Below are 20640 nucleotides of genomic sequence, written 5' to 3' on the forward strand. Positions count from 1 at the left end.
CTTCGCCGGAAAACAGAGTATGAACAGATTCGACATTTGGCCCCTTCCTGAGGAAAATTTTGGCTACACTCCTGCATTTTTGTGTATTGGCCTTCTTAACATGATGGTATCTGCGGAGAAATCTTCTTTACTTCTGTCGATGTTTTCGTTTACGTCGTTTTCTTTTTTAAAAAAAAACAAGAACACATTGCCCCTTCTTTCCACCACTGGGTACCGCTCCGTGTTCCATACGGTCAGCCGTGAAAGTGGATATCCGGTCATCCACGTTCAACTGAACACTGTCATCGAATGTAACGAAACCCAGCAACAGCAAAATTATAGGAAGGGCTTCCATTGTCGGCACAACATCTAATTCCGTTTGAAAATCATCCTGCGTACTGTCCATCCCCATTCACTCGACCTACTATCAACTTTCCCAGACCTACCGAATGCCCATGTGCTACAAGGGATCGAAAGATCCATAGCGATCGTCTCATTTTTGTATGCCTTTTCACTAACTTAACTAAGATGTTTTTTTAAAGCGAGGTTTTCAGCCGCGCGATGGTCACAACGAGCCGAAACCTCTCAAACCAATGCCAATAAAAAACAATGAACTCGTAATCAACGAACTTTCAAGTTCAGTCGACTTTCCATTGGAGTAACGACATAGCTTACACTGTCCGTGGTAGGGAATGCCGAGGAAAAAGTGACCAAGGCTAACGTCATCGTCGTGTACCCGGACAGGCTCGGTTCTTCCATTACTTCGTCGCCAATTTTGCGCGCATCCACAATGGCCTTCCCAATATCGGAAAACTTTCCTTACCCTTGGAATCGGTCTTAGAGTTTCAGACAGAATACGAAAAGTTTCGAGCGTAAATTCGATACAATTCGTTGCATATAGGATGGCGCGGGGACAGAATCCTGCCGACCTGCCCAATGAGCGGGACAGTGCACTCTGCAGCGACTAATAGAGCGAGTGCATAATGCAAAGCTCAGAAAGTGTTCATCTGGTCTTCAAACATTCATAGGCTAGGTAGGGCTGGTCTAGGATGGTTTCAGCAGATGGGGCATGTGCAATTTCACCACTGAGCTTTTTTCCTCAATTTTGCAACAAAATGCTTCGTTGGCCGGCCGCCATTACCGACCCTGCGTCTTACAGCAGTTCCACACCAACCAGACCACACTAATGAACTCGGGACATGCGCTTCACCCACTTGTCATGCCACTACGATTCGAGTCCTATACTATCAATTTATTTAGGATAATATCTAAACGTTATAAAATACATTAACACAATACAACAGATAATATTCAAGTCCTTTTTATGCCGTGAGTCATTTAGCCAACTACCAGCTATCCCTGTTGCAGCGTCCGTGTACCTGCCAAAAATATCGCACAGCACGAGACACACCAATCGGCTCCGCACACACAACGTCGCTACTTACTCTTCTGGGTCTTGGGTGCCTTTGGCCCTTGGTGAAAGCGATTTACTTACCAACTGCAGCTGGTTTTCGTGCAAATAATCAGTTCCCCGGGGCGCCAGTTTGGATCGCGACCATCGGTTAGCCCGGTCTTAAGTGTTTGGGCCACTCCAAGGTAACTCGCGTCTGCGTCCAGTGGCGCCTAAGCGTGTTATGTAAATGACACGCAAGGGTCAACTACTGAACATACACCACATATGAAGTGCTTTAAGAGTAGGTTCAAAAAATGTATTAGCATCACCACTTATCACTGCCAGGTCCACTGTCGACTGCAAGTTACTAATGTGATCTGGAAATCAGTTGAATCACACGGCAAACACGTGATAAGAACGCTATATGACACGACTATTAATGTAAACTACAAGTACGTCTTAGTGGGAAGTAGCACAGGCGAACAGTCACCACATTATCAAACGAAAACATCTATCCGTTAAAACTGAAACAAACATTTAATTGGTCCATATCCCGATTTCTCCCCGTGGCGCAACACTGATCACATCAAATCACATACCATCATGATCAGAGTGGACAGCACAACAACGAACAATACGACCGAGCGCGCGTCTGGGCCCTACCTACCCAGGACTCGCCAGTAAAGCTCTGTGTCAGTTCGAGGCGCCGCCGGCGCACCCTCCCCGACCTCACAGCAGGGTGACAGCTACGCTCTTCCTGCCGTCCCTCTCCGAGCTCTCGGCCAGCTTGGAGGCCTGCTCCACCACTATCACGACCTTCTTCTCCCTGGCGCCATTGGCGGCCGGCGCCGCTTCATTCCGCAGCTGCTCCGGACTATCGTCGGCAACCGAGTTTGCGCCGGCCGCCGCCAGCCGTGCGAGTGGCGCCACCGTCGCGGCGTCGCCACCGCCCTCGCCGCGCCGCCAGCGCGTCAGCACCTTGTCCAACCGCTGCACAAAGCGCTCCACGTCGCCGGCGGTGATGCCGACGGCCGCGGCGGCCGTCAGGTAGGCGTGCGGGTACCGGCTGTGATGGGCACCCCAGCCTGCGGCCACGCGACGCGTCACGACCGGCCCGGCAGCCGCAAGCCCACGCACGCAAGACACGAGGATGTTAGTAGGATGAGGGGGGGGGGGGAGGGGGATGAATACTTTGCTACACATCCACAATAAAAAATGAAAAAAATCACGACAGATTGGCAAAGCGGATAGGCAGAGTTCATTACCATGTCCATCTCAAGCAGCACACCTAATGTTATTTTTAGTCACATCATATGAAGCAAATCCTGTTCTGATAACACTGCTACAATCCCGTTCACCAATAACACTTTTCACGGTTCCTAATGTCGACCAAGCGTGGCGGATGACGACCCCACATGTTTTACTCCCAGAGCCAAGCACAAAGCTCACAGTCGTCCACAAGGGAAGAAGCAAACAACAGTATCAGGCAATAAACTCTCACCTTCAAACGTGTGCCCTGAAATGACCTTGTTGTCGCCGGGGGCGATGACCCTCGTACCCGACACACAGCGTGTGTAGAGCATCGAGCCGATCTGGGTCAGGGCCGAGCGATCGCCGCCGCGACCCGTGAGCGTCATGGCTGCGAACAAACACGCCACTTACACAGAAACACAGCATATGACACCTTATAGCTTACACGCTCATAGTCCGGCCAGGACCAACACGTGACGAATGTGTTCACCGCTCTCGGTGTGTTGATGGTAATATTACGCATTTGGGGGCGCATCAACTGCGTGGTCATTAAGCGCTCTCTCGGGAACCGTCGACCCCACTGTACTCGGCCTGCCCTTCAAATTGCATCTTCAATTGTCTAAAAATTCTGCACACCCACGCAATCGGCTGACTATAACCGATGCTAAAATCAATGCGCGCTACAAGATGAAAGTACGTCGACAATGTGGCAACATGGGCTCCGACCCAAAAGCCGAGAAAGCAGCGCCCGGGAGAACTTTGTTTTGTTCAATCCCACCACAGAATGGTGTTGTCTCACGAGGGGCGGGAGGTTTTCATGGATGCGCACCACCATTACCACACTTGCTTATCTACACGCCCACGCTTTGCACGAGCACCCAGAAGCAGGACTGCACGGACCAGACCGGCCGCTTGTCTACGCATATTTGCCATGTTCCCAACAGCCAAGCGCTCGTGATGTGTAGTTATCGGCCTTCAGCACGCTAATTGGACACTGTGGGACGCGTACCAATCGATATCGGGTTATTCCTGGTGACCAACACCCGCTCGCCGTGTTTCTCGGCTAGCCGCAACAGACTCTGCTGTAGCTCGCCGAACAGCTGCTTGCGTTCATGCAGCTTCTGCTTCCAACCGTCAGCGCCCAGCGATAGGAGAGTGATGAGAAGATCCACAGACGGGGCCGCCGATGCCCGACCTGCGGAGGACAGCGCCGAACAAGACCTGGCCACGCGTGTCACCCGTAACAGTCACCAATGACATGCGACAAACGGTCCACAGACTAGCCACGCCTGTCACCCATATCAGTCACCATTAACATGCGTCAAACAGTCTACGATCTGGCCACGCGTGCCACCCATACCAGTCACGACCGGCACGCGTCAAACGGTACATATAGCAACAACATAAATGACACCAAAGGCATCCTCGCACACTCTCGGTCCTTCGCAGCCTTTCATCGGCATTGGTGCTCCTCCAGTGTCTACACTTACCAGGATAGTTCTTGCTGATGCCTTCTACTAAGACCCTGTCGAAGCCTGCGACAATGGCGCCTCCCACAGGCACCATGAAGTTTTTGTCGGTGCTCTGCACCACGACGTCCACCCGGCCGGTCCTGTCAGGCCAGCCAGTCCAGTCAGCTCCTCAACACGCGTCAGGTCACAGCAGACAGAGGGCGCACATTGATGACCCTCGTGCGCATGGACACCGGCCGGGGGCAGGGTTCCTCGGAGAGCTCCAAGTGACAAATTAGCTGCTTACGACAGGTGATTCTGACGAATGTCGTCGGCTTGAAACGTCAGAGAGTAAATTGGCAACTATTTTCTTTTTAGACACATTTGCGTGACGACTAACTGAATTTACATTTCAAAGCATCGAACAACATTACGGAGGATGGACGGAAGGAATTCCAGGGGAAGAATGGGGCAAACGGTTCACAAAGGAGCCTAATTTTCAAAAAAATCCTTCAGAAAACGTAATGGCCGTATCATCTGACCAACGTACAGGTCATTTTTGCCACATGATCAGATCTGTTACCTCACTTCGACGGCGGCTTCATCAACATACTGAAGGCGTGTCTGTCACCACCAAACGTACCCAGAGGTATCTCCACTGGGAGCCGCCATCTTGCCAGCCCCCGGCCGCACCGCGCGGCGGCTGCAGCGCTCCTCACCTTGCCGCCTGCTGAATCTCATGCATACACTTGGAGCTCTGCACGCCATAGGCGTTGTTGATGACGTGTGGGATGGCGTGGTCCCGACATAGCGCGCTCAGCTCCTCCAGACGATCGATCCCACGCGGCGCGAAGCAGCTGCAACACGGCGTCGGCCGGCAGCGGGTCACCACGCAGAATGCACCACCAGGCCACGAGACCGTGCAGTGGTGCCACAGACGATACCAGAGCAGCCACCGACGTCACACTAGTCGCGCGCGCGCTCTTCCTCACCTGGTGGTGCTGAGCACGCACAGGACGTTCTCGGCGCCCTTGGCGACAATAGCCCGCTGCACCTCGTCAATGTTTGTCCGCAGCTCGTCCCCGTCCAGCTCATTCTCGATCACGATCGGCTCGAAACCTGCGCGACGCAAGCTGAGCTGAGCTACAAAATACGGCTGTCACAAGGTCGCCGTGACCGGTGTTGCAGTCACGCGCCGGAACTTTGGCTGGGGGGAGACAATTGTTCATGTTTACTAATTATTGTTGTTCTTCGACGCGCGTTGCCAGACTCCAAATAAAACATCCAACAGAGCCGTGGGAGGATACCTACCCCCTTACAACAGCGGGCGCCCCCGTGCCTTCCACGTGCCAGCCGCCGGTTCGGTACTGCCATTGGTCGAGACGCCGGACTGCGGCGCCGGTCAGCCGCCTCCACTCGCCTGCCGTGACGATGGCCTTGAAGCAGGACTTCTGGTCGATGCGCGGCCAGAGGACGTAGCGCGCGCGCGGCCGGCTGTGGCGCAACGTCAGCAGACACAGCGTCACCGTCATGCCCGTCGCCATGGGCACCATGAAGCAGGAGCGGACACCGCGCAGACCTGGCGGCACCACGGTCACTTGCTACACACGGCGTCGCGGCAGGCCCCGCACCACTAGGCGTTCAGACAGGAACGTTCCCCACACCCTCCCAGCCGGCTGTATCGGCGCGAAGACAGGAGTAATACTGAGCGACTAGCGCCCGCCGTAGGTCGGCCCGTGGCAGCCTGCAGCGAGGGAGCTGGCGGCGGCTGCCGGCCGTTACCTGGCATCCTGAGCGACTAGCGCCCGCCGTAGGTCAGCCCGTGGCAGCCGGCGGCGAGCGAGCTGGCGGCGGACCGTCGGCCGTTACCTGCCATCCTGAGCGCGTCCAACGCCAAGTCGTTGGTGAGCCGGTTGATGATGCTGGAGCCGGCTGCCTTGGGCTGGGGCTCGGTCAGGTCACCAGAGCGGCCGATACCGTGGCCCAGATGGAAGTGCCGCCGGGAGACCAAGGCTGCAGATGGGCCGGGTCAACGGTCACGCGGCGAGCGATGCAGCTGGGAGCCTCTGTGGCGATAGTCTGGCAGTTTGTGACATGGTTACAAATCGTGCAGCTTCAGTCGACTTGTCACGACATGAACATGCTGCGAGCAGGAAGTCAGTACGAAAAACAGCGTTACAAAGGGCCTCCAAAGCTGTAGGATATGCGCCGACCTTCGCACGGCAAAATCGTACGACCTTTAAAGGTCAAATCTGGTAGCAAAACTCAAGGTTTGGCCAGGCTCGACCTCGGATGCCCTGACCTTTAAAAACAGCAAGAACACTAACATTTTATTTTGACATGTACCAACATTTTATGTTGACATATGGTCACCAAAGGGAGGTCACTGACCTCAAATAACCTAGACCAACCTTTTGCTGTTGGGAACATGCAACACATGGTATCTATTGATGCTTATCCAAAATTCAAATAGCAAAATAATTTTGAAGGTTCATGTCATCTAGCCCTTTGGGCACAAAATCAGCAATGCAGTGAATGTACTCTAAAACACCAATAGCAGTGGGTCATTGCTTCCTCCTCCCTATGTAGAGCATCACAATCAGCTGGCCACCAAGAATGGGTTCATTCATAAGCCCTTTAAAAAGCTTGTATGGGGCTTATAGCAAGTTTGATGCAGTCTTTCTCACTGCGACTACAAATCGAGAAGCAGACACTGCAATGCACCATGTATACACACGCGAGTAAACAATCTTAAGAATGATACTGTAATACTTAGTCCCAACTTCCATTCTCTGGGTCAAAAGCAAGTGATAATGAGGCCAGACATGCACATCTACTACGGTGTGACCCAAAACTCTCGCAGCAAAATGCACGAATAGCATATGCTTGTTTTTGTTCATATTGTATGTACTGGACCATCTGCACTCCTTTGCAATGCGCCTGTGCAATGTGAGAGGTCCCTGTACTACAAATATCATAAGAAACCAACACAGCAATTCACTCCAGTGATCAACAGTACTCCAGCATTCCTAAAATACCTGCCATGGCTGTGTATTGGTCCCACAGGCTAGTACAGGCCTGCAGCGAGCAGTCCTCGCAGGGTCGAGGGAACACCACAAGTGGCCCTGTGCTGGCCCAACAGATTGCTGCCACCTGAGCATGCTGCCAACATGCTCACACCATGTGAAAACTCACCTGATGCCACTCTGGCCTCACGCTCCCCCACACCACAGTTTGAAGGGAAGTTATTGGAGTCCATCAGAGCAAGTTCACTGAGGAAAGACTCAATCTGGTTGTCTGGCCACCCTTCTTCAGGAATCTTCCTCTGAAGTCAATGATGCCACAGGTGAGTTCAAGAAAAGAAATTGCTCCACTAGGTAAAAATTGCAACAGCCAATGAATGATAGCTGGAAATCCAGCAAAAGGGATCAGTTTACAGACTACAGCACATTTCACCAGGCAAGGTTCTTCACCAGATGGTGATGTAGCAGGACTGGGATAATAATGTCATGTCACATCTGTGCAAGGCCTCTAGGCTACCAGATGTGCCTGAAGAGCAGAGTATTTCAAGTCAAGTTAATGCACATTTAATTTCAGAGGTGTAAAAGGATCACCATGAATCAAACTTTGCATGCTGTTCTTTTACATGATGCATGTAAAACTTTGCATTGGTTCAATATGGTGTCCATTCCTATGAAGTCATAACATCTGCTGTACTGACTGTATTATGGAATGTGTAATTCTGATAAATGATTTTCTGGCAGTTTATCATCACAGCTAAGTTGTCAAAATGCCTATCTACACCCACCACACAGAAGTAATTGGCCTGGACTGGCCATCTGACCTCACCCTTAAATGAAAAATAGGATAAGCAGACCTTACTCAATATCAATGCATAACAGAACAGGAACCATGAGCATGCAGGGTTTTTGGGGCATGGCACAAAGCCCTCGTGACCAATTATCCATCCTGGAAGCCTAATGGAGCACAACCCACACATACCTGTTCAATAAGCACACGGAACATGCTTGCTCGTGCTTCCCTGGCATCCTTAGATGGTGCCAAAAAGGTCTTTGGCACCAGTTTTGAGGCTGCTTCCAGAACCTGTTCATTCATTGTTATTGCACCTATGTTTGATGGCAGCCTGAAACAGGCAGTCACGTTCATTAGAACTGATGTTCACATTGCCTGTTGGGATTTACCCCAGTGATTAGTTTCAGCTAAGTGGCATTGTACACTGAAGATAATGATTAGTTTTTAGCTTGTATTATAGTTAATATAACACAACAAATGATTTTTAACCCCCCACAGCTGACTACAGTTTAGTGTCTACAAGCTCTCAAAGTGTTCCAAACAAACTTGTAATGTGAAAAGCATGATGCTACTCTCTCTGCAAGCTGATTTGACATGGCTACCTGACTGGCTTGTTCACATACAAATTGTTGAGTTGCAAGGTAACTTGCAATATCTGGACAGTTAACTAACTGCTCATGACTGGGTCCACCATAGGGGAAGGGAGAGAAAAGGCTTCATTATTATTGTTCATTACATTTTCTCAGTCATGTTGTGTGAACTAGGATGCTTATAAAAACCTTGATGCCTGCCCCTTCTAGTCCATAGTGCAGCTATTGCAGCTAAGTATTAGCCTGCTCTGTCAGCTGGGACCACACTGAGGTGTCCATGTTGGTCCAAGCTCTCATTCTCCCAAAGTGCCCTGGCATCTACACTGCAGAACTGCTGACATCTGGCCAAAACTTTTAGGAATCTTAACTGTAGTTGAAAATCATAGGGAACAGAGATACAGATTACATGTTGAAAAGCCTGTGTTAAATCACTTTAAGATCCTGTAGCTGCAGCTTGTGGGCTGGCTTACAACCTACAACCTATATTCAAGTGTTCAGCTAACTCTGGACCATGTTTGGCACACAGAGTTTGGCACCCAAACAGTGTTCCCACAGTTAAGCACACTGTCACCATCAACTTCAGTGCACAGGGAGTCTATGTTTCAAAGTATTATGATGGTGCAAAGGAACAAAATTTTGGGAAAAATGCCTTGGAAAACTTCAGAATTCAGCTCAAACTGGCTGGCCTAAGTTCACCAAGGGCTGGTGTAAAGTTCAGCCCACCATTGTCATATGGGTGTCAGGCACAGAGGTTGCCTTTTGCAGACTAGTCGCAGGCCAGTCTGAACAATATGAATGCCTCAACATGTCCAGAATAAGCATAACATGCCTGATGTAGCCATCACGGCAACAATTTCAGTGCACTGTGCATGCAAGCTATCAATGCAAGCACTCAGAATTCCAAGCACTCAGAATTTGGCACATAAACACATCCATTTATTCAGATTTATTTGTTAAACGCATATCCTCAGGCAGATATACTTTGAAAATGTTTTCACACACATGAACCGAAAATTCAAGGCCAATTTGGCCCGGCCTGAGCTTGGCGCATAAAATATCACGTAGGCGTCCAGCGCAGTGGATGGATTTTTTGAAAAGGAGGGTCCCCGGACGGATTAGGTGTGCCAAACAACCAGAGCCCGAATTCAAAGCATAATAGCCGTGGTCAAAACAAATTATTCTTGCCCAAACAACACCAGACGCACCACCACACCGACGATCCAATTACATCCACGTCGGCACACAACAGCCGCTACCCACCCCACGTACAGCGCGATAAAACACTCATGCATTTCGGCAGCTGGCAGTGCTTACAAGCATCGGCAATTGTCTGATAAGCGCAATCTTTGTGTTTCTTGGGGGCTGGCTTTCGAGTCTTAAACCGGTGTTCAGTTCAGCTCGGCATCGAAGTCCAAAAACCTTTGCGGCTGTTGGGGTTTGAGCTGAGAACGACAGCTATGGGTTTATGAAGGATCGTTAAGGTTGTACAATTTTAACCTTTTTGTTCGAATGCGGTGGGCATCTTGAGACGCAAGTGGCCACTTCGTATTGCTTGATAAAATATGTGGTTCTTGAATTGCGTGAGTTGGGTGTCATTCATCCTGCAAATTTGCTTCTTCACACTAGCCACAGGTGAGTATGTTGTGGCTTTGAAAGGGATACACTACACGTTGTGAGGCACAAGCACTGTTAAGCATTCATAAAATCTTAAATTTTCTTGCCATTAACCCATTTGCTAATCAGCTAAGATTGCTGAACAGCCATCCCCTCCATAGTACAGATGACTGAGCATTGATTCTAACAGGCAACCTAAATTGTAATCTCCCAGGAAAGACACTTGCCTGCTGTGGTGCCTGAAACAACATCAACAAGCAATTGAAAATCCGGAATGGAGTAGCACCTCAGGGGTTGTGTAGATAGATGGACTGCATGGACAATGGATGGATCATGTAGGTTATGGATATTAACAGATGTAGAAATTATGTATAATCATCACACTGTGGAGCAATTTCAAGTGGCCCTGGACCAAAGCAAGTTCGTGGTCTCATTTGTGCCAGGTTTTCCCCAGCTTTTCTACACTGCACTGTTCCAAGATGTTATAAGTTTATAGTCAGACAGAGAGACAATAGTGGTCCTAATGGCCAGCTACAGCAGGCCTAGTTAAGTATGCTACAATTGGTTCACATATGGTCCTCAAACTTGACACATGTATGCAGTTTTTAGGGTATCCTTTCAAGCCTGCAAATGTCAAAGGCAATCCCATATTCAGCCAAGCCTCCCAGGTGCAGGCAAATGCCTGTGGCTTGTTAGGTGCACCTGTTACATGCAATCTGGTAACAAGTCCTGCACTGCTATGGGTCTTGCTGCAGCATGATTATGCAATTTTTACCTGTAGCAAGAATGATTCCAGCCATTGAATTATAAGTCTTTAAACTGGCTGTGGAGGCTGACCAGCCAGCCTCCACGGCCAGTTTAAAGACTTATATCTAATGAGGCATCAAGTCAGGCTATAAAGTATGTTTCCAGGAAACCATCTTATGTTGAAAACACAGTCTGGCTATGAATACTGGAAAGATGAAAGTGATGGATATCACTTGCCAGCACAGAGTGAGAGCATTAAAACAGCAAGCCCTTATTATATCTAACATTTGTCAGTATTTCAGGATCAACTTTTACCTATGAAGGAATTGAAGATGTTCTCTTCATGGAGAAATATTCTCAGCTACAATCTCATAGGCCTGATGCCAGCTGGTTCTTTTATGCAGGACCAAATAGTCAAGTAATCCTGCAGGGAAAAGAGAAGACCTTCAGTGTTTTTCTTACTGCTTTGTGCTGAAAGTGAATGAACATGCATCTGATGTCCATTTTGTTACTCTATACTAGATCATTCCCATTCATCCTGCACAGAGCAGCTTCATCCTGTTACTTGAAACTTGGAATAATATTCTTATCTTCAAAAAATGACAAGGTGCTAACAGGGAATTCTCACACTGTTGGCTTGATTCCAATCCCCAGCATAGTCATGGAGTGCATGGCAAGTTATCACATGATAAACTGACAAGGCTTCCATCCCAAGCAGCTGGAATCATCTGGCACAATTAAAAAGTGCCTAAAAAAAGAAGACCTTCAGCCAACCTTCAAAAAAAGAAGAAAAACTGACAAGGTTTCCATCCTAAGCAACCATGCAATGGCTAGGGTCGGGAACCCCCAATAAAGTGTACCACACCATTCAACAGCCATAGACCATTTGATTCAATAAGGATAGGTTCTCAGCATGTGTTTGATTGGATATGTCACAAACAACTCAAATCAGACAGAGCTGCTACATCATATCACGGCTTCCGTGACTAGCTGTCAGCAACAAGTGGCTGTATGAGGATGCCTGCAGTATTATCATTCTATGAACAGCAGAGTTCAGCAAGGCTCGGCCGTGGCCAGAGGTCTTTTTGGAACCTACATCAACGGCATGTGTCACGTGTTGAGATCATCTGTCGACTGCCTCGATGACGTTATCAGAGAGCTTGCTTACGGCAGTGTTCACTGTGGCTTCGAAGTCGACCTGGTCCGAAGGGGCATCGACAACTGTCTTGTCCATGGCGATCTCCCTGTAGTGAATCGACGTATGCGGCTCTTCACCTCGCATCCGGCAGTCACAAAAACGCACGTCCGTCGCTGTGCGTACTTTGAAGAAGGCAGCTTTTGAGGACGAAATGGGTATGCGTGTCGAATTCTCTCTGCAATTCCGTAAGCAGGTGGCGTACTCGGTCTCAAAAGCCACCTGAAGATCGTTTGGGCAATTTTGAAATATTTCCCGGACATAAGCGGTCGTGCGATGTTCTTGGCATCGTCTTTGTTGCGGTAGTTTGATCTGCGATGCTTTTAATCGAGCATGCGAGATGCTGGGTGAGCAGATTCATGGACACGTGGAGGCTGTTGGTGGTCGTTAGGTACCGGCCATGCCCGTACGGGCGGACCGGACTTCAGCTGCTGAGGTCTCCCTCCTACCACGGTCGGTGTTGCCGTGACAGCTTTTCCCCATGCCAGCTTCTTCTCGCCGAAGGTGACCGGGACCCGAAATGCTCCCCGGAATGCATCAGCCACTTTCAGGGCCACAAGAGGTCAGCACTGGAAGCTCAACAGAGCGCTCGCGATTTGCTGCACGACTTCCTTACAGGGTTCACAGCCACGTCATGAGTGTGCGGTCCATCGACGATCGCAGCTCTCTTCTGTTGTGGACCGCTCGACGGCCTTCTGTCGGTTAAAGGGCACGGCCAATTTTTGGATTTGAGTTTGGTATAGTGTCGATATGGCATTTTGAACAGAATTAGAGTGCCTCGCTTACATCTCCGCTAGAACTATCACATTTGGCATACAAGCGATGGTCTACATGTCATTAAGCTGCATTTCTCAGTGCTGCATAAAAACCTCAAAAGTGCGACAGTGATACTTTTGAAGGTTTTTGGGTCATATGATATTAAGCAATTTGCATGCTATACGCAACGTTATCATTATGTGTCATTGGCTACCGTGACATGTGCGATTTACATGTGTACCTATTTGTTATTTTGGTTTGGAGGGAAGGGCATTTCCACCACGCCATATTGTGTAACTTGTCTGTTGTTTCGCATAAATAAAAAGTCTGAAATATGTGAAGAATTAAGGCCGGACAATGCATGATACATGACACTAAACTGGTCAGGCAAGTACACAGGAACCAGGGGAGGGGGAGCGTGGCATCGTCAAAGCTGCTCAAACCTAGCATGGTCCCTCCAACGCTGGAGAATGACTTAGGCATTATCTCCATAACATTACATAATAAAGTAATAAATTTAGACGTCCCGCGTCCCGCCGCTCCCCCCCCCCCCCAACTAGTGGGTTCCCGCGCCCCACTTACCTGGGAGGCGGTGCGTGAAGCGCTGTGCGCGCTTAGGCAGTCAGTAAACGTAATAGTCCTGCTACCACCTCTGCGTCAAGTACTGACAGGTGGTGGGGTAAGGATCCTTGAGCTTGATGGTCGATAGAGGCGCGACATCTGGGTGGCATTACTATATTGACTGAAGCCCTGGAGTAGAAAATACACATGTGAAAAAAAAATACACACAAAATAGTCCATGAAGGGTTATGGCGGCCCCTGGCGAATGTACCTTGTGCCTCGGGGCCACCCGTCCCGTGCGGAATCGTCCTCAGTAACAGTGAATGCAACCCCGACCAAAGTGTTGTACATTCTGCGTCGAGGCTTATCCGTTCCGTACGGGATTAATATGGTTTAGAACGGCAGCGAGCTTTGGCCGTAAGCGCGCCGCCGCTATGTCGTCGTTGGCGCCACCTGCACGTAGGTGTCGTCGCTGTGCGACATGGTTCGGTCCTTTGAAATGCAGCAGACTCCCAGCTCTCGGCGCTCTCAGCTTTCGGCCTTCCGAAGCCCAGCGGCAGACTTCGATCCTGGTGCCTGCGTCGGTCCATCGTCAGACCACTGCACGAGAGGGTATGCGCTCTCAGCTTTCGGCCTTCCGAAGCCCAGCAGCAGACTTCGATTCTGACGCCTGCGTCAGTTCTTCGTCAGACCACTGCACGAGGGGGCATGATTTGAAACTGGGCAGCTCCCGGTCGTCCCCAGGAGTCGGCCAGCATGAGGGTCGCAACGGACTGGAACACTCTCCTCCACTGGTGGTGGGTCTGGCCTCGGTGAAGCGATTTAAGGACAGCGTTGGTAGGTCTTAGATAGAAAAAGGCCCGCCGTCCACGACGAGAGCGAGGCGTGAAGTGAACACCGAAGCTCGGCGGACGATAAGTACAGGCCAGCAAGCGTCCAAGACTCCGACTGTTTTATGGTTAGGTAAGGCATACAAACTGAGATATTAAAAAGGTGAAATCGGCGACAGAAACACTTTATGCCTCATTGCTATATGTATCGCATCTCATGGTTTGGCATTTTGATTAACTCTTGTCTGAATAAGTTATGTGTCAAGGTGGAAATACCCTGCTGGGACGGTGAGGTTGGGCCTTCGTCCTGACTACAAGGACAGGTGCTAAGCTTGGCAATAACCTTCATTCTGATCACAAACATTTCCCCACAAGACATTAGACGCATTTTAAAGCATGCGATTTCATTGGGAAATGCTAAGTATTTCCAGAGGGATAATAAGGTTGACGTTACCCCTCTTCAAAGCAACGTCTGCCGTTCTGACTACCCATTGCTTTAGCGCCGCTTTTTGGAGGGAATGATCACTTGTATTTTATACTTGTGCATATAATAGCTTCCATTATCGCTTGCATCATTTATGGATAGCTTTCCTTCTCTTCATACGGCGGTTTTATGAGTTTGCTGCCCCATTTGTGACGTGGAGTACCTCTGTCGTGACACGCAGTTTCTAGGCCGGTCTGCAAATATGTGCCGAGCAGACTTGGTCGACACTTACGCTATATACGTCTGTGAGGGGTCGTGTTTCGTGTTCCTGACATGGATCCCGTTATCATCACGCGGTGTCGGTGGCACGGGTCCTCCGTGTCGCTTGCCTAGTTTTGTCGCGGAACAGTACACAGGCATTTGTGGGAACTCATGATTAAGTCCTATATATGAAGCAGCGATGCGCGGTCAAATTACTGTTTTGCTCGGAGCGGTGCGCGTCGTCGGATCGCGTGCGCGACTCGCCATATTGCCATTGCCATTTTCCGGGCCGCGATCACTTTCCAGCCGTGTGTTATGTAATGCGTACGTGACGTGCGTTTGGTCACGCACCGGAACGGACCTGTTTTCTATCTTCACGTATGTCCGCTGTTAAGTTCCTGTGTAGTGCACCAGCCATCGGAATCGCTCTTCCAATGGCGGTTTATTTGTTTGTTTTGTTTCAGCGTCATGCCTATACTACATGGCGGAGCTGGTTGAGGAGTTCTCAGTGGCTGCGGGTCGCTTCATCCGCTGTACCATTGCGGTAAGTCGTCTAATGTGTCTCGGCTTTTGTGTAATGCCGCGAATTGTCATGTGTGTCCAATTGCTGATGCCATACTTTTATCTGAGTGTTTAAGTATTAAGCACACCTGCACCTACAGTGCTGCATACATGAGCATCGTAATTTGTGACAAAGCATGCGAAAGGTGATGTGGGTTTCCACAGCCGCCAGTCGGCAGTATGCTGCGACCGGCAGAAGCTGTGTTGCCAGAGCCGTGGGTGGTTGCATGGCTTCACGCCGGTTTCACCTGGAAAGGATCTCAAGCGGGCCGAGCGAGGGCGTCTCTCACTAGGTGCACGTTGGACTGCGGTGTCGGGTGGCCGTAGGTTCCTGGCTGGCCGCGCCGAACATCGCGAGTACTGGGGAGGCTTTGTTCTGCGCGGTTCAGAGGCCGCCCTCACGCCAGCGGCCGATCACACAACGGCGTACGGTGTACGGTTTCAAACTTCAACGGCGTTGCACATCTGCACATCACTCGGACCACGCGGGCGGGGTGCGGCGCTGTGTGCGCATACTGCATGTAGTCGACGCCCCACACGCACTGCTGCCGCACGGTCACCTGCGCACGGTAACGATCGACGTGTTCAGCTACGTCTATCTTGCATTGCTCGATGCCAAAGAACACGTAGCTCTTCGAGACAAAGTGAATTGATAAATTTATCATACTTTCGCTCAGGGCTGTCTGCGCAGTGGGAGCCGCCTCCCACCACCGGCACTTGGTGATTCCAGTTCCTGTTCAGAGCAGCACTTCGCAAATTTGAGCTTACTTCGATCCTGACATGGGTCGTTATGGCCCAACCAGGCATCGGGTCCCAGTCAGGAGGATACCATTCGCAACATTCCATAATTTAACTGGGTTGGTTATCAGTACACAGCATAAGTTAAGATGCAGTACGTTTGGCGGATGTTATGTGCACTAGTGTCATAATTACACCGACTTTTAGTCACTTTGCATTGTTTGGTCGACCCATCATGGTGGACAAGATGGGCTTCAGATTCAGTGCGTTCGATCTACAAAGCCATTTCACCTCGTTTCATTGAAACAGGATTCGACTCCTTGTCGATCTGGAATCGTCAGGCGAGGTCAGCCACCGGTCCGCTGGGCGTGCCAGCGACGGGCCGGCAGGTGAGCGGCCGGCCGACTCCAGCCGGCAGCCGGCGGTGGCGGCACCTGTCTCGGGGTGTCCGCCAGCCGCTCGAATCTCGTGGCGGCGGCCGACTCGGCCTGTCTGGATTCGCTCCAGCGACCGGAAGGTGCTGGGCACGTAGCGCGCGCGGCGGGCGGCGCACGGCCCGCACCTGCCGGCCAGCGTCTGCCACGGCCCGCGCGGAGCCGGCAGCGACAGCCGCTCCCTCGCCAACTGGGTCTGTGGCTCGGGACGGACCCTTGCGGCTGGCGGCCGCCGGGTGGTACGCAGGGCGGAGCGAAGAGCACCCAGGGGGCCCACTGGGCTCCTGGGTGAGACCCGTGGGACCGTGAAGGCGGGTGGCGCGAGTCCAACCGAGTGCTCCCCGCGCTAGGTCGGCAGCGTGGGAACAGTAACCAGAAATCTGCCAACTGCCTTCGCTACCCATTGGGCCGTGAAATTTGACCCAATGCGGCGAAATGACTGATGGGTTCTCTTTGATTTTGGAAGGCGCTGACGATTGCGTAGTCTCAGGGACGGGCGCGATTGAGAGTGCTGAGAATGAAGGGGCGATTCGTGTTGGAAGCCAGGGTTTGCCGTGCTGGGCTTGTCCACAGTCAAATGGTTGGTAGGATCAAGGAAAGTATCCTACTTTCTCCTGAAGCGCGGCAATGTGGCTGGATACGTTGGGTCAGGCGTTTCAAGACTTGCAGGAACGATGGTGCTTTTTCGATCGAAGAGCTTAGAGGCAAAATAGTCACTAATATGGGTTCCCAAATTTGCTTTTCTGAAGGGAGCTAAAATTGTAATAAAAAGTATCGAAAATGACGCAAAAAGGCATTGAAAAGCGTGAAAGTAAGCATAACATCACCGTCCCAAGGTACGTAAAGAATGACTTTCATGAGACACGTGATGGATAAAATAATCCCACTTCCGCAATACCACATGGCCTCATGCTGTACTCAAAATGCCCCAGAAGTTCTGCAACATAAACAACGAACGGGCGATAATTGACGAGAACAGTACTGTGCGAAGCTGTTTTAAAATGCTGCACAGTTCTATGGTAAGGCATGGCTTTAGGACCGGGTGATCGGACCGCGCCGGATACCATGAGGGAAGTGTTCCACATTTGTGTGGGATTTTAAATTGAAATAGCCATCTCGGAGAACGTTCTATGTAGTTCACAACCCTCCCCTTTCTAAGGCCTAAAACGTTCTAGCTTCTGAGCTACGCGGCCGCGAATATGTGCAGACTATTTCGGGAAACTATTTCAAGGTCACCCAGGCATCCGTGCACGATAATAACGTCATTCAAATCCTGTCATTCGATTGGCCGCACAGCAATCAAGACCAAGCCAAATATGGTTGTCGATCGTTCATATGTGGCGTTGGTAAGTACGATTTCCAGACAAAACGGCCGGCAATTGGTTTTCAATCTTTGTTGTGCAAGGTACGATGACGTCATCTAACAATGGTGTATTGAGCATATTTACTAAACAGAGAAATTGTGTTGTCTGGGGTAGCCTTTTCCACTTAAAAGTATGCTGATATGCCGATATTTATAAGTTAGCTCCTTTCATCATATCTGATGCGTGCTTTAATGTATTCAAATATGGAACATTTTCTTTAATGAGTATGATTTAGACCCCCTTCCCTTCGTATTCTCACAGTATTGATAGAATAGGACGTCAGTAGAAAAGGTGGTGCTCTTACATCTTACGTTGTCGGACCCCGGCCGTTTGAGACGTTGACAATATGTCCTGAGATTATCCACTTCCAGCACCACTGGAAATGGGGCGGTGTGAGCCAGTGCAGCTTGCCTTGCTTGGGCAGGCCCCCAAAACGGGCAGACCAGTGGCGGCCGTCACAGCTGTGGAGAATGGCGGCCAATGGATCCGGCCGGCGCCTGTAATTCCAGCTAGGCTCGAGAGTGGCGTAGCTTATGTTCGAATGGGTCGGTGAACACGGCGGGCACGCTTGTCCACTTTGTTTACATCGTGACTGCTCACGAGAGTCGAATTATAACAGTCATAACGGTTATCGCACAACACATTTTGTTGCCATGCGCGTTGGGTTTGCACACTCCAGGTAGGAGAAAATCAAAATATTCTGGAGAGAATTTCAGCCAGATATCTTTTAAATAACTGCCGGGATAGACCGTGATTTCGTACAGCCAACGTTTTATCTTGGTGTTTGAGCGTAGGCCTGAAGTTGGTAGACATAAGCGATATCAGATTTCAACAAGTTAAAAATGTATCCCAAGACGATGCCGATTTGTATGCTAGCACTGCGAGTAAAGACTCAGCCATTTGTTGAAAATGAAAAAGTTACTGGGGGGGGCTCCTGAAGCAACACGGGCCCGGCGGGACCGGGGCGGGCCCCTGAAGCGACAACGTGACTGGCGGGACCAGGGCGGGCCCCGGAAACAACAATTGGCTAGTGGGCGTTACGGCTCGCTCAGTCTGGGCTTAGTCGTCACCACTCGACAACGCGTGCATGCACACACACACACAAAAAAAAACTGCGCCATAACCGTATTTTTCGCAAAAATTGTGCAGCTGTTTTAACTTAGATGCTACTTCCACTGACAAGTTGCTTCAAAGAATACATTACATAATGCAGAAATACCTGATAAGGAAATGCGAGAGCTATAATTTTTTTGGTGCACCCAAGGTAAGAATTATCCCATCATCCTAGGTAAAATCGCGTTTCGACATTTAAAAACGTGTTGTAGAGAAGATGCGAGCACTGGGCGCGCTGCACGCGAGTTCAGCTGTGCTCGCATAGCTACGGATCGGCATATGTGAACGGTCGTCCGTTTGTCAAAATATGCGGCGGAAGTCAATGAAATCTATCTCCAGCATGTGCTTATTAACCACGGTGTGTGTGTGTGGGTGTGGGTGTGGGTGTGCGTGGGGGGATCTGGGCAGTGCCCCCTGTTGCAAACTGCCACTTTAAGCTCATACCTCTTTAGCTCGCCCTTTGGTGAAGCGGGGATCAATTTTATCCTTCCGAAGGTTTTGGCGCAATGGTTCCCGAAGGGCGCGACGTATCCGCGCCAAATTTTGTATAGCTGTAAAAAATGAATAGCGAATTGTTGTTATCAAAAATTTAGATGTGCTTTGCGAGCTCACTCACCTAAGGTAAGTCAAAAACAGGCCATGGGTTCAGCGAAGACGATTTATAGGGAATCGTTTAATTTGGTGCAACACTGGAGTGTTAGACGAAGCTCTGAGGTAGTTTCGTAGGCAACACAACAGTTGAGTAAACAAATTCAATTGACTAGGGTCAGACTTGAGGTCAGACCGAGGTCAAAATCAACCTGTTTTTTACTCCAGAGCTTGCTGTGTGGGGTAGTTTCTGGTGCTCATCTCGAATTTATTGATGATAAAATCCGCATTATACATCTGCTATGGACTTCTCGAAGGTCAGAATAGGTCCCTGACCCAAATTGACCCAGGTTGACGTTTTGTTTTTAGGGACACACTGCCCAGCGTAATCTTTGACGCTTATTTAGATACAAGGCTCAAAGCACTCTTGTATAATTTTGGTCACTATGACCTTCGGAAGGGCAGCAAGATCAACGATCTTAAGTGAGCATCCATGTCCTTTTGCTTAGAACAGGCATCTAGGTTCTGGAGGCACTTCGAACATTAACCCGGAGTTTTACCTTGTGTGACCTTATTTGATCCAAAGGTCATGACCAAGGAACCTCAAACTTTGATATAAGCGAGCTCACGTACAGATAAACACGCCATGTAAATATGATACATTGAGCTCTCTAAGCTTCCCAGATCTCGGGGGGTCAAACTGACCCTCTACCCGAGCGAAGAGCATTCCACAGACCTCCCGGGCGCATGCCAGATCGTCCCGTCCAGAAACGGCTTTGCCGCCTCCCCAATGTCTTAATCGTGGTCACACCCAGTGCTTCCTGTGTGAGTCCTCTTCCGAGCATTTCGGTTCGATAGTGCTTAATTGGTGGCTGCTTGCTGCTGCATCCGCGCCTTTGCATCGACAGCACATCTGAATTTGAAAAGCGCGTTTGTATTGACATTGCCATAGATGCATGTCTCAATATCTTGCTGTG

At 50.0% G+C, this 20640-nt stretch overlaps 2 protein-coding genes across 10 annotated transcripts in view; one reads left to right on the plus strand and one right to left on the minus strand.

Moving 5' to 3' along the window:
* Positions 1–1680: 1680 nt before the first annotated feature.
* On the minus strand, positions 1681–9769 carry SecS (Sec synthetase). 8 transcript variants are annotated; one of them, XM_037236926.1, is made up of 11 exons: positions 9747–9769; positions 8077–8218; positions 7270–7399; positions 5944–6087; positions 5495–5653; positions 5067–5193; positions 4794–4931; positions 4114–4235; positions 3633–3818; positions 2874–3011; positions 1681–2457 (listed from the first exon to the last, which is right to left on the minus strand). In XM_037236926.1, the coding sequence occupies exons 1-11, from the start codon at positions 9767–9769 to the stop codon at positions 2102–2104; spliced, it is 1665 nt and encodes a 554-aa protein (XP_037092821.1). In that variant the 3' UTR covers positions 1681–2101. The 8 variants fall into 8 exon arrangements, with proteins under 8 accessions (XP_037092821.1, XP_037092825.1, XP_037092824.1 ...); XM_037236930.1 differs by lacking the exon at positions 9747–9769 and adding an exon at positions 9683–9725; XM_037236929.1 differs by lacking the exon at positions 9747–9769 and adding an exon at positions 9611–9634.
* A 108-nt stretch (positions 9770–9877) lies between these two features.
* Positions 9878–20640, plus strand: part of LOC119111912 (protein TEX261) — a 96544-nt gene continuing 85781 nt past the window's right edge. For both annotated transcript variants that reach the window (XM_037235785.1, XM_037235786.1), the window contains exons 1-2: positions 9878–10109; positions 15330–15409. In XM_037235785.1, the coding sequence (XP_037091680.1) occupies positions 10040–10109; positions 15330–15409 (150 nt within the window). In that variant the 5' untranslated portion in view covers positions 9878–10039. The remainder of the gene's footprint in view (positions 10110–15329; positions 15410–20640) is intronic.

This window comes from Pollicipes pollicipes, unplaced genomic scaffold, assembly GCF_011947565.3.
Source record: "Pollicipes pollicipes isolate AB1234 unplaced genomic scaffold, Ppol_2.1 Scaffold_7261;HRSCAF=8764_pilon_pilon_pilon, whole genome shotgun sequence".
Classification (NCBI taxonomy): Eukaryota; Metazoa; Arthropoda; class Thecostraca; order Pollicipedomorpha; family Pollicipedidae; genus Pollicipes; species Pollicipes pollicipes.

What these genes read in the sequence shown, in the direction of transcription:
- SecS (XM_037236926.1), bottom strand. Translation starts at nt 9,769, where the DNA reads ATGCATGAGTGTTTTATCGCGCT. An exon ending in CATGAGTGTTTTATCGCGCT is followed by an intron (nt 8,219 to 9,746) that starts GTACGTGGGGTG and finishes TGCCTGTTTCAG; the next exon opens with GCTGCCATCAAACATAGGTG. An exon ending in GAGATTCAGCAGGCGGCAAG is followed by an intron (nt 4,236 to 4,793) that starts GTGAGGAGCGCT and finishes CTGGCCTGACAG; the next exon opens with GACCGGCCGGGTGGACGTCG.